This window comes from Peromyscus eremicus, chromosome 13 (assembly GCF_949786415.1).
Source record: "Peromyscus eremicus chromosome 13, PerEre_H2_v1, whole genome shotgun sequence".
NCBI classification, from domain to species: domain Eukaryota; kingdom Metazoa; phylum Chordata; class Mammalia; order Rodentia; family Cricetidae; genus Peromyscus; species Peromyscus eremicus.
In genome coordinates, this window is record NC_081429.1 from 2072829 (window position 1) to 2086453 (window position 13625).

The 13625-nt window shown below is 40.6% G+C and overlaps 1 protein-coding gene across 1 annotated transcript in view; it reads left to right on the forward strand.

Annotated features, from left to right (window-relative positions):
• Positions 1 to 13625, forward strand: part of Psmd1 (proteasome 26S subunit, non-ATPase 1) — an 81979-nt gene that overhangs the window by 49321 nt on the left and 19033 nt on the right. The window contains exons 17-18 of the mRNA XM_059278035.1: positions 5109 to 5223; positions 8571 to 8687. Coding sequence (XP_059134018.1) covers positions 5109 to 5223; positions 8571 to 8687 — 232 coding nt within the window. The remainder of the gene's footprint in view (positions 1 to 5108; positions 5224 to 8570; positions 8688 to 13625) is intronic.

The window sequence follows — 13625 nt, forward strand, 5'->3', positions numbered from 1 at the left end:
GCCGTCCTTGTGTCTGTTCAGTTGAACTCCTTCTCCTGACGTCCTCCTCCCATTGACTTCCTCGGAATCTCCAGCACTGGCACTTGGAAGCAGTGAAACGAGTGTGTTGTGCAGCTGTACGCCTGCCAGAGAGGTCATTTCCTCTTTGACACTGTCATTACTAGAACATAGCTGCATTCATTGTAATTCATAAAACCACTCCGCTAATTGTGTCCAACCAGTTCATGACCCTTATTCAAGTTACATTCTTACGTGTTACCTTCGATATTTGGGGGAAAGGTAGTAAACTCTTACTTTAGTGTAAGATGATTTTATTTGGCATTAAGCCTGGGCTGTTTTTCCCTTTTGAGGAAAAAAGATACAATCTAAAGATTTTGTAATTTCTAGCAATGAAACAAGATTCTCATCCAGCTTTATGCCTTTGCTGTGGAGCACAATTAATTTGCTCACGTTACTACCTTATATAGAAGAGCACAGAAAGATCTGCGTGCTTCTTGTATACATAGATTTTGGCAGAAACTTTGTCACTGCTCATTTCTAAACAGCCTCTCAACTTGGGAGCTGGTTCATTGGCAACTTCTTTTCCCACCGATTTTTAATTGGAAAAAGTGTATAATGAATAGAAAAATACATTTCTGCCCATTTTTGAAAAGTAATGTATAAGTCTTTACAATTATGCTCTTGAAATTTAAACTATAAAACTGGCTTAGTATGAAAACTCTAGTGCTCTCAGTGTTTCCTCTTTAAAGGGTGCTTATAGGTTCTTTGGAGTTGAGTTGCTTCTTTATATCTAGATCACTGATCGGATTTGTGGGTTTTGTTTGTTTGGTTTTTGGTTTTTCAAGATAGGGTTTCTCTGTAACAGCCCTGGCTGTCCTGGAACTTGCTTTGTAGACCAGGATGGCCTTTGAACTAACAGTGATCCACCTGCCTCTGCCTCCTGAGTGCTAAGATTAATCTTTAAAGGCATGAGCCACCACCACCTAGCAGGAGTTGTGGGTTTTTGGTTGGTTGGTTGGTTTGTTTGTTTGTTTGTTTGTGGGGTTCGAGACAGGGTTTCTCTGTGTAGTTTTAGTAGTCCTGGATCTCACTGTATAGACCAGGCTGGCCTCGAACTCACAGAGATCCTCCTGCCTCTACCTCCCAAGTGCTGGGATTAAAGATGTGCGCCACCACCGCCCGGCTCTCTTTGTAGGTTTTTTATTATGACATTTTCATACATGTTCATAAGGTATTTCCATCATATTTTCCGTCCTCTTCCTCTCCCTTATCCTCCTCCCACTCCGTTCATCGCTTTCCTCTTGGCAGCCGGCCCGCTTCTACTTTCATGTGCGTGTGTATCCCAGCAAGGTGTTTCATGGGGTCATTTATAAGCGTGGGCGTCTTACCAGTGACTATACCACTGAAGAAATGGTTTTTCCCTTCCCCATCAACCATCAGCTGCAGATAACCCTCAAGGTCTGTTTCTTTTCCTCCTTCTTTTCCTTTTTCCTTCTTTTGGGTCATTCTTCCTGTTGGTTTCTCATAGTACTTTGTGTTGATGGCATCTCTGTATTGTAATTTAATGTATTATTTTTTTCACTGTACTTTCTAAAATTCTTCTTAAAATTTTGTTACAATTTTATTTAGTTTGTGTGTGCGTGGTATGGGGAGGAGTGTGCATGTCATAGAACATGTATCAGAGGACAGCTTGCATTTGTCTCCTTCAGTCATGTGGGTCCCAAGGGTCAAAGTCAGGTAGTCAAGCTTGACAGCAGGTGCCTTACCTGCCAAGCCATCTCCTCTACCCTGATTATTGGTTCTACAAGCTTTGTAACATTCAGATTCGATTTCTTTCTCCCCATTAATTTGTCTATTTCCTACTTGAGAGCTAAGACTGATGGCTTACATAAGGTCTAACTGTTTTTATGATGTATTAGCAATCATTGATAATCATGTTGAGATCCCTTGATTCTTTATAAATTGCAAAATGATTGTACAATTTTATCAGATTTCATGTACTGTTACTTTAAATCATTATACATGTGTGTGCAAAGATACTGTGTACAAGTTTTGGTTTTGGTGTGGTTTTACATTGCAGTCGCTGCTTAGAAACTCCTTTGTCCATTAAAGCTGTCTGTCAAAACACTGACAGGCTTGTAAAGAGCTTATGGCTTTATTGTGCTCTTCAAAAGAGATTCAGTGCCTAAGCTAGTTTATTAAAGGCTGTCTTTCCTTGTCTAAACACTTGGGTTTTCTAAAGAATGTGTCAGAGCTGGAATGTTATTAGACTCAAACTGACAGGGTTTTTAAAAAAAAGGCTTTTGAGTTTCCAGCCCTCACTACCAAATTCAGACTTAGCTACAGTCAGCTAGCTAGGAAAGCCCTATAACAGCTCCTAGTATTTGTGTTCCTGGGGAGAATTTGGTTTTCTAAATCTCATAAAATAATAATGGCATTTGAGAAATAGGACACTTAAGTCCGAGTTATACCCTCTTCAGGTAGTTTTCTACTGAAGGTGACGGAGGGTGAGTAAGGCCAGAGTACATTACACACACGTGGGAAGATGGATGAAACCTAGACCTCTGTACCGTGGATGGGAAAGAAGGGAGACTGAAGGCTGCAGGTGGGCCTGGCTAAAGAATAGCATTAGGAGATCTTATTTAGTCCCACTACTTTCAGATGGAGATTGTAAAATAGGTGAAGTTTTAAGACAGATTTTTAGGTAAACTCTTTTCTGTGAGTCAGTTTTTCCTGGAATATCCTGTCCTTGATGCAACCAAATGACAAATTGTAAAATTCTGTGGGCTAGTTCTCTAAAAAGTTGCTAAGGAAATCTGAAAGTAAAAGAACCTTTGACTGTGAGTTCTATTGTCTTTATAGAGATCCAGCTACAGCATATTAGCACACAAATACCTGATTCTGATCCAAAGCTGGTTTTGCATGTAGATTTCTGTGGTGACAGCATAAAGACATGTCAGCTCTCTCCAGCATGCACAAAGAGGAACAGATAATATTTTGGGGGTGAAACAATTAAGGCTGAGTAAGATTCAGAGCTTGTCTCCCTGGTGATAAATAATCACCCTAGAATTGGAACCCAGATCTTTCTGATTCTAAGCCTGTGTTCCCTCTATCTCAATGAACTAAACATAAATAAATAAAGCTAAGTTGACAGAAACTAGTGAAAGAATATCAGGGTCTGAAACAAGGTCATGAAAGCAGAAATAAGAGTTGAGGGTTTTACTTGATTTACTGGTGGATTGATTGAGGAATCTGAGAGAATGAATAGAATAGAATTATGTAGATGAATGGTTATTATAAGAGAAGTGGTTTAAGGGAGGGGAATGTTCTTTAGTCCTCTTTATGTTGACTGAGGCGTCAGTGATGTCTTTGGTTAAAGACATCCAACTGGCCCTTAGATTCTATTCAGGGTGGTGCTTGGATTTTAGAGAGGCCAAGGGCCTTACAGGAACTAATATATCTTAATTCTTGTGCATTGTGCTAAGCCTCTAACGTCATGGCACTTACCTAGTAATAATTATAAACTTGTAACTCTACCAGAGAAATATCATGAAACTTTATACCTTCAAAACTTCCTTTGTGATGACCCTGCCAATTGCAGTGTTTCTGCCTATGTACATCTATTACTGATTTTTCCTGTTAGTGGAGAGAGCTAGAGAGTAGAGGGGAAAGACTCCATTTATTAGTATGATGTAATATACTAGTTGTAGAAAAAACTCAGTGAAGAAATAGTAGTTAGAAGCCAGAGTGTTGAAACAAACAAATTCATATGTGCAATTTATGGTTAGATGATGTTGGTGATTTGTGTGCATTCCCTTCGCCAATTGCTCTTGGAAGGTTTGTACAAATAGTAGCATTGGCAAGATGACTATTAATTGTAAGCAAAGAACTTTTTATTGAAATAAAATACCTGAATTTTGTTATTTATTTCAGTGTGTTGTACCCACCCCCACTCACCATGTAGTGCTGGCTGGCCTGGAACTCGCAATGTAGACCAGGCTGGCCTCAAACTCTGGCCTCCAGAGTGCTGGAATTGGAGTATTTATACTTTTTGTCCTGGCCTGAAAACATCTAAAAGACTCTGTAAATGCCTTGTCTAAAGTAACAAAATACATAGTGCCCAGAAAGTAGGAAAGTAGATACAGAGGAATCTGCTCTATGTGCCTGGCTGTTCTCTACTTAGGTGCTAGGAAATAACCAGCATGCAGAGAGATTGCTTGAGAAGTCCCTGATACGCTCCTCTTTCTCTGTTTCTTGTTGTTGTTATTTTGGGGTTTTTTGTTTGTTTGTTTGTTTAAATGCTGAATGTCGTTTATTGAAGGAGGGAGGAGGTCTTAAATACAGGCTTACAGCACAATGGGAGAACCCCAGAGGGCAGAAGTTTACTACTGATGTTTTACAATCTTGCATCTAAGCTGTTAATGCCAATATGCTGTATACACAGACAAGGAACTTCCCTTAAGCATTCAGGAGGGTGGAACCTGGCGGGGAATTAGCATAAGGAGGATATCAAGGTCAAGGTCAGCAAGCAAGGCAACAGTTACCCAAAACAGGGGCCAGGGCCCTACAGGTCCCCCCTTTTACTAAAAAATGAGCTTTTTTTTTTTTTTTTTTTTTTTTTTTAGACAGGGTTTCTCTGTGTAGCTTTGGAGTCTGTCCTGGAACTCACTCTGTAGACCACTCAAACTCACAGAGATCCTCCTGCCTCTGCCTCCCAAGTGCTAGGATTAAAGGCGTGCGCCACCACCGCCCGGCTTTCTCTGAGTATTTTTTGAATGTAGAAAATATACTTATAGTATCATTCTGTGGGAGGTTTTTTTTTTCCGTAATTTTTAATAGTCTTACCACTTTGTGTCCCTCGATGGCTTTGAATTTCCTTTGCTCAGACGATGATCCTGCAGCTCTGTTTCACTAGTGCTGAGATTGTAGGTCTGTGCCAACACATCCTGCTCTGTGGAAGATTTGTAATTCTACAACTTATTTGTTAAATATTACATTGTTTCCTGTGTCTTTAAAAAAAAGACAATAAAAGCTTGTTTAAAGTTCTTCCATTTTGGTTTATGACACATTGCCTATAACACTGTCTTCTTTTCTTTGTTTCCTGTCAGGACGCCTGAACAATGTCCGAGTGTTGTTTCTTTGTTGTCAGAGAGTTACAATCCTCATGTGCGCTATGGAGCTGCGATGGCTCTGGGGATCTGCTGTGCTGGCACGGGAAACAAGGTGAGGTCCAAAAGCAGTGGGGTTGCTTCTTTCCCGGCACCAGGCTTTTCCGCTGCAGGAAAGTGTATGAAACAGCTGTGAATACACAGATGCAGTAGGATCTCTGAGACTGAGCTCGACACACAGAACTTCACAGTGCTCCCCACTCTACTGTGTCACAGGGCCTGAGGCCTCCTAAGAACAAGCTGTGATGCTCATGGACAGCCATTGATAACCGCTCTGTCATGTCACATGGTTATTCTCTCTGTGTAATTAGTACTGTGGAAATGAGATTGCTGTCTGAAGCCAGCCAAAATTAACTCCTTTCTTGTTATTTTTAATTATATGCATGTGTGCATGCCTGTGTGTAGGTATGTGTATGTGAGTGAAGGTGCTATGAAGGCCAGAAGCATCAGATTTCCCACATGGCTCTAACAATCTTGATTCACAGCATTAATATAATCACCATACTTTGCCTCGAGTAGCGCACATGCATCCATCTTAGGCACCTTGGGTGGACCTTTCTTTTAACTCAGTATTTTTTTTTTTTTTTTGTTTTTCGAGACAGGGTTTCTCTGTGTAGCTTTGCGCCTTTCCTGGAAATTGCTTGGTAGCCCAGGCTGGCCTCGAACTTATAGAGATCCGCCTGGCTCTGCCTCCCGAGTGCTGGGATTAAAGGCGTGCGCCACCACCCGGCTAGTAATATATATATATATATATATATATATATATATGTTTTGCCTGCTTGTATGTCTATATACCTCCCACATGTAGTGCTTGTGAGGCCAGAAATGGGCATTGGGTCCCTTGGAGCTGGAGTTACAGATCAATTGTGAGCTGTGCATGGGTACTGGAATTGAACCCAGGTCCTCTAGAAGAGCATCTAGTGGTTAAGACACTGAGCCATCTCTCAGGCCCGACTTCCTTGACTTTTTCCTCTAATAAAGAGTATTTGTATTAGATACACCCCTGTCCCCCCCAGTGCATCCAGCACACATCAGTGATACTCACTGTGCACACATAAACATATCATTTAATTTTAAAAAGGTTCTGAATTTCCTTTGGGCAGGAAAGATAGCTCAACAGGTAAAGGTGCTTGCCACCAAACCTGGCAGCCTGAGTTCAGCTTCTAGAACCTATATGGTGGAAAGAAACGACCAGTTCCCACAGGTTATGCTCCATGTGCTCACTATGATGTTCCTACCCACACAAGCTAAGACACACACACACACACACACACACACACACACACACACACACACACACCAATAAATTAATTTTTTAAAAGAATATTTAGAGCTGGGGCTGGAAGATAGCTCAGCAGTGAAGAGCACTGGCTGCTCTTCCCAGAGGACCCAGGTTCAATACTCAGCACCCACATGACAGCTCACAACTGTCTATAACTCTTATTGCAGAGGATCCAACACCATCACACAGACATACATACAGGCAGTGCACATAAAAATAAAGTAAATTCCTTTTAAAAAGGAATTTTTAGAGCTATTTTATTTTCTCCTGGTGTTTCATCTCATTCTGGTTGTCCTGCTTTCTCTTTCTCTCTCTCTCTCTCTCTCTCTCTCTCTCTCTCTCTCTCTCTCTCTCTCTCTCTCTCTCTCTCCCTCTCTCCCCCTCTCTCTCTCCCTCCCTCCCTCCCTCCCTCCCTCCTTCCCTCCCTCTCTCCCTCCCTCCCTCTCTCCCTCTCTAGGCAGAGTCCTGCTATGTTGCTCAGGCTGGCCTCAAACTCAGAATCTACCTGTTTTAGCTTCTCAAGTGCTGTAATTACAGGACTATATCACCATAACCAGCTTCCTGTTCTTTTTCTATAAGCACTTATTGCCACTTCACATCCTTTTATAACTAGCTTAATATCTGTGTCCCCTCTACTGAAACATAAGATCCTGTGAGCAAAATGTTCACTGCTAGAATGGCAATCATTCTTGGCACTTGATTTATTAGGGAGGGAATGTCTTATGTAAACAACTGTGAAGACAGGCATGGTAGCCCATATATATCTCTAGTTCTGGTACTTAGAAGGCAGAGGCAGTTAGATCTTTTTAAGTTCAAGGCCAAGTTTCAGTCAGAGGATAGCTTGCTATATAGTGAGACCCTCTCCCCCCACCCCCCACCCCCCCAAAAAAGGAGCATATATCAGAGGCTGGAAAGATGACTCCATGGTTAAGAGCACAGACTACCCTTGCAGTGGGTCATAATTTGGTTCCCAGCACCCACATCAAGTAGCTCACAACACCTTTTAACTCCATCTCTGGGAACTTCCACACCTTCCTCTGGCCTTCAAAGGTACCTGAATACATGTGCATATACCCGCCCCCACCTTTACATACACATAATTAAAATGGAATATTTTTTTTTTAAAAAAAATGTGTGGATTGTGGTAGCGCACACCTTTAATCCCAGTACTCAGGAGGCAGAGGCAGGTGGATCTCTGAGTTTGAGGTCAGCCTGGTCTATAGAGTGAGTTCCAGAACAGCCAGGGGTACATAGAGAAACCCTGTCTTGAAAAAGAAAGGAAAAAGAAAATGTGTCTTTATTTTAATTAGATCACTAAGTATAAGAACTTTCTTTGTTGTAGGTGGGAGGGAATACACGCATGTCACCTCACCTGTCAAGGTCAGGCTAGCTTGCAGGAGTCAGTTTTCTCCTTCCATGTCATGTCTTCAGGCTTACCTGCTGAGCTGTCTCACTAGCTGCCTCTCTCTCTCTCTCTCTCTCTCTCTCTCTCTCTCTCTCTCTCTCTCGTATACATATGATCTGTAAATAAAGATAGGATACAGTTGATGTTTTGCTAAGTATTTTTCCTCTTAGACTTTTAATTTACATTTAGGTCAGCTCTCGTAAGTTAAATACAAATTGGATCTTTTTCTTTCCATATTATTCTAAACTTAATATGATATCTAGGAGCAAATGTTCTTTGAAACATGGCATCTGACAAGTTAATACAATGAAAAATTTTTATTACTCATACTAAACAAGTCTGCTTTATTTCTAGATAATTTGTGTGACAGAGGTATCTGTACATAGCTGAGAGAGATTTGACATTTGGTTACTTTTATTTAAGAAACTTAGCCAGGCAGTGGTGGCACACACCTACAGTCCCAGCACTCGGGAGGCAGAAGCAGGTGGATCTCTATGAGTTCGAGGCCAGCCTGGACTACAGAGGGAGTTCCAGGACAGCCAGGGCTACACAGAGAAATCCTGTCTCAAAAAACAAAAAAAAAGAAACAAACAAACAAAAAACCTTAAACATTGCCCTAATCTACAATATACTCTTGAAAGTGATGAATTTGAAAATACAGCTATCTCAACTTCACTTAAAGTTTTGTTTGTGTTTTTGTTTGTAATGATTTCAGGAAGCGATTAATTTACTGGAGCCGATGACCAATGACCCTGTGAACTACGTGAGGCAAGGGGCTCTGATAGCTTCAGCTCTCATCATGATCCAGCAGACCGAGATCACCTGTCCAAAGGTGAGCAAAGAAACTCTAGAAGGGGGGTGGTTTGGCCTTTTCTCTAGTAATTTATCTTAATCACTGAAAGGAAGAAAAAAGCACATTTTCAGGGCAACAGACTAAAACATTGTAATTATATAATTTTCCTTGGTATGCGTTTTATAAACTTAAGATGACTTTGTTAAGTATATAACATGCTTAAGAATTATAACTCATGAGGTAAAATAATAAAATCAGCTTTTTGTTTGTTTTGATATTTTGTTTTTGCCTCTCCATGTGCTTCAAATAGATGCAAAAGGACTGATTCGGTCCCCCGTTAGAGAATGCACATTCAAACAGTCTGGCTTTTCTGCCCCAGCCTTCTGAGGTAGTGGAACATCCTACCTTCACTTTATGTGTATATCAACCTCGGTCTTAAAGTATGCATCTGCGTTCTTAACCCTCCTAGGAAATCCTGGGCAGGGTGTCAGTGGCTCAGCTAATGACTAATGCCTGTCACTTTTAGATGTTAGATTCAGTGCATAGTGACCTCTGATTATGAGTCCTCCAAGTGGTCCCTCTGAATCCTCTTTCTCTGGATCTATGCTGAGGAGAAAGACAGCCCAGCTTTCCTCACGGAGGCGGTCCTCATAGGCTACACCTCCTCTGGATTAACCATAACAGATTTTTGAGGCACTGATTTAAAACTTCCCTAATGACAGTCTCCTATACCTTATGTTAGTCTTTACTGTGCAGTGCTTCTGGACATAGCCAATACATCTCATTCTGTGAAGAACAGAAAGTGCATATGTATTATTTGTATATTCTGAAATTATCTTGAAATTATCAGTAGAAATGTAAGCCACTGATAGTGCACAAGTGGTACCTATTTGTAATCTTTTTTTTTTAAAGATTTTATTTATTTATTATGTATACAGCATGTATGACTGCAGGCCAGAAGAGGGCACCAGATCTCATTACAAGTGGTTGTGAGCCACCATGTGGTTGCTGGGAATTGAACTCAGGACCTCTGGAAGAGCAGTCAGTGCTCTTAACCTCTGAGCCATCTCTCCAGCCCCCCTATCTGTAATCTTAGCCTCTCAGGAGGGCCTCAGGTTCCAGCCTTGGCTGCAGGGCCAGCCTGGACCATTTATAAAGACCCTAACTCAGTATTAAAACAGATGAGGCAGGGGTAGGTGGGGCTCAGTGGTGAAGTTATATGTGTTGGCTTATTGTCCAGTACTGAGAGAGAGAGACAGAGAGAGAGAGAGAGAGAGACAGATTTAGGCTGTGCCCTTAGTACCGTGTTAAGATTTCTTGAATTGATTGTGTGTATATCTGAGCAGCAGTTGAAAACAAAACATTACTAACAAAAAAAATGTTGATGCCGGGTGTGGTAGCAACTGCAAGTTGTCACAGCACCTAAGAGGCAGGGATGTCCCAAGTTCAAGGCTAGCCTGGACAACATAGTGAGACAGTGTCTTAAAGGAAACAAACAAACAAAAAAGAAAAAAAGGAGAGGAAAGGGGCCAGGCCATTAGCCTCTCTCCAGCCTCATAAGCAGGGACAGAGCATCTTTATTTTAAGCAGAGGAGAGTCAGGAAAGAGGAGCACACTTGCCAGACTCGGCAGTATCCTTCTGCCTCTACAGGGCTTGGTCTGACAAACCTTTGGTCTCTAAGCAGCCACTGTCATTTTGTCTCATTACCCAATGCTTTTCTCAAAATCATATTCAGGATTTCTGAAAGTTGTATTATTGCACGTAGACTGACTTCTCATCCTGTTTTTCCGAAGAATTGCTACCATGTCTTCTGGAACATAAACATCTCTGCAAACACAAACCACATTTCTTTGTGCTTTAAATATAGCAGCTATCATATGAGTAGCTTTTATTTCTGCTTTTGATGCTGTACTGAGCCTTTGGAGGTTATCCAACTGAGCAATGTCATTAAAGAATGTACCTCCTCAAATAGTCATATATAAATATTTATCCACTTGGACCTCACATATCGCTTTCACATTGCTTCTATTGTCAACTAGACAAAAGTTTAGCTATCTTCATATCCTGGCTATAGAATTTCAGTAAGGTATGGGAGCTGGGAATGAAAACCTGAGTTTGGACCACACCACCGATGTAAAAGTCACACAAGGCCACAAATGCACCTGAAACTTCCGCATTGTGAGGACAGAAACAGGAGGATCTCTGGGGATTATAGCTGCCAGCCTAACTCCAGATTCAGTGAGAGACCTGTCTGAAGGGAGTAAGGCAGAGAATGAGAGAGTTGGATATCTGGTACTCTTCTCTGGCCTCTATGCAAATGCCATACACAATAAGTTACTCAATTAAAATGAAGCTGGTATGATGGTATCTGATTGTAATCTCAGGAGCTCAAGGCCAGCCTGCATCAGTAAGTCTGAGGCTTTCCTGGGCTACATGAGATCCTATCTAAAAAAAAAGAGAGAAGAAAGAAAGGCAGAAAGAAGGAAGACGGGAAGAAACTTCAGAATTTCAGAGCTGATGGTGGTGGCACACGCCTTTAATCCCAGCACTCAGGAGGCAGAGGCAGGCAGACCTCTGGGTTCAAGGCCAACCTGGTCTACAGAGCAAGTTCCAGGAGAGCCAGGGTTACACAAAGAAACCTATCTAAAAAAAAAAAATCAGAGGAAAGAATTTCAGTGTTTTTTAGTAGTCATGACCTCAAACTAACAGTGGCAGAATCCTTTTGAAGTAGAATAGAGTAACTGTAGTTTTTTCTTTTTCATTTTTAAATTGACTCTAAGAAATGTCAAATTTAGAAAAACAGACAAGGTACAGCAGTTTAAGTAATTGATTTTTTTTTAAATAATTGTAAGTTATGATCTTGAATGGAGTCTTAACTGGCATGAACAAATAAAGTACTCTCCTATCCTCAGGTTATATCAGAATAATGAATTCTAATTAAGAACATTTAAGTAGTGCTGGCAAGATGGCTGAGTGGATAAAGCACCTGCCAGCAAGCCTGAGGGGAGAGTTGACTCCTGCAGGTTGTCCTGCCACTTCCACATGTGCATTGTGGTTGCATGTATGTGGCACTCATGCACCCACATACATACAAACACATAAATACTATGTAATAAAAATAAATTTTAAAGATAAAAATTGAAATGTACCTATAGCTGCTAGCTCGGCAATTAATATAAATTGGGTGGTCAAATGTAAATGTTTACATACTGACTACAAAAGCAAAACTATGTCTGATAATGTCTGTATTTTTAAAGAGAACAAAATTCTCAATTCCTCAGAGTGCTACGTTTTTAAATCAGTACCTGAAATTAATGGAAACAGCTCAAACACAAACATCAGGGAATTAAGAATTACATTCTAGGGATGGAAAGATGGCTCTGCAGTTAAGAGTACTGGTTGCTCTTCCAAAGGACTCAAGTTCAATTCCCAGCACCCACATACTCACAACTGCTCCATTCCCAGTAGATCTAACACCCTCTTTGGGCTTCCTTGGGTACCAGACACACACATTGTGCAGAGATTTATATGCAGGCAAAACATCCATATACATAAAAAATGATTAAAAACAGAATAACCACTCCTTCCTCAAAGAAATGCAAAAGAAAATGGCCTTGGATATTTTGTAAGATTCATAATGGAAATCTGAAGTGTTTGTGTGACATTACATCATAGTTCTAACACTTGGCCTGCACATTGTGCTCTTGGTTTAAGTAATTCCAGTATGTCTTTGCCTTGTTTATATCAGTTTCTCACTTCTTCACACCCACAAACTTAAACCCAGGATCATAGGCACACTTCTGTATTATTATAGACAGAATTTTGAAAGTTTAAAGTGCATACTTAACTTTTTAATGAATTCTTGGAGCTATTTTCTCTCAAAAACCTAACTCTCTTCTTCATGAATCATCTGTTGTTTGTCTTGTTAAATGAAATCCACTATTAGCAGTTTATTTGAACATTTACATAGTAATGTAGTATATAAAAAGATGAAAAAAATTAGAATATAAAAATAAGCTCCCGGGGCTGGAGAGGTGATGGCTCCTCCATTAAAAGTCCTTACTGCTCTAGTAGGGGATCCAAGTTCAATTCCCAGCATCCATAACAAGCAGCTCACTAACCTCCCTAACTCTAGCTCCAGCATATCCAGTGCTCTGTTCTGGCCTCTGAGAGAAACATGTACACATAAATAAAGTAAATTAAGAACTAGTAATAATGAAATCTAGTACTCTTCTTTGCCTTATATCATTTAGCCTGTGATCTGGTGCAAAGAATCTTCTCCAACCACTGACAAGTGTGTGCTGTCCCACCATTGACAGTACCTGTTTTAGAAGTAGGGTCGTGTTTAGCCAAGCGTGTTAAACTCTTTACTTCTAAAATGAAATTACAGTTTGATTAGATTAGGCTTTTGTTGGCTATCATGTTTCATCAGAAACGAATCCAAAAAATTTTAATTATTTTCCCTTGATTGAAAAATAGCATTTCCTCTTCCAGAAGTATAAGGTTAGCATTCAGAATGTGATAAATACTTTAAATGCATAACTTTATGCCAGAGAGATGGCTCAGCAACTGCAGGCACTTGCCACCAAGCCTGATGACCTAAGTTTGATCCTTGAAACTACACTCCCAAAAGTTGTTCTCGAACCTCTACACACACACACACACACACACACACACACACACACACACACACACACACCCTGAAACGCACACAAATACACCCAATATGTTCTTTTTAAAAGCTAGAATTGTTTTTTTTTTTAATGTAAGTTTAAGGAAGTTAGGTTTTAAATACTCATTTCTGTAGAAAAATGTCTTTATAAGTGTGCAATTTTATTAGATATTTAAGATATAAGGCACTATCATAGCCAGGTGGTGGTGGCAGAGTCACAGCACTTGGGAGGCAGAGGCTGGCGGATTAATGTGAATTTGAGGCCAGCCTGGCTACAGAGTGAGTTCCAGGATGGCAAGGGCTA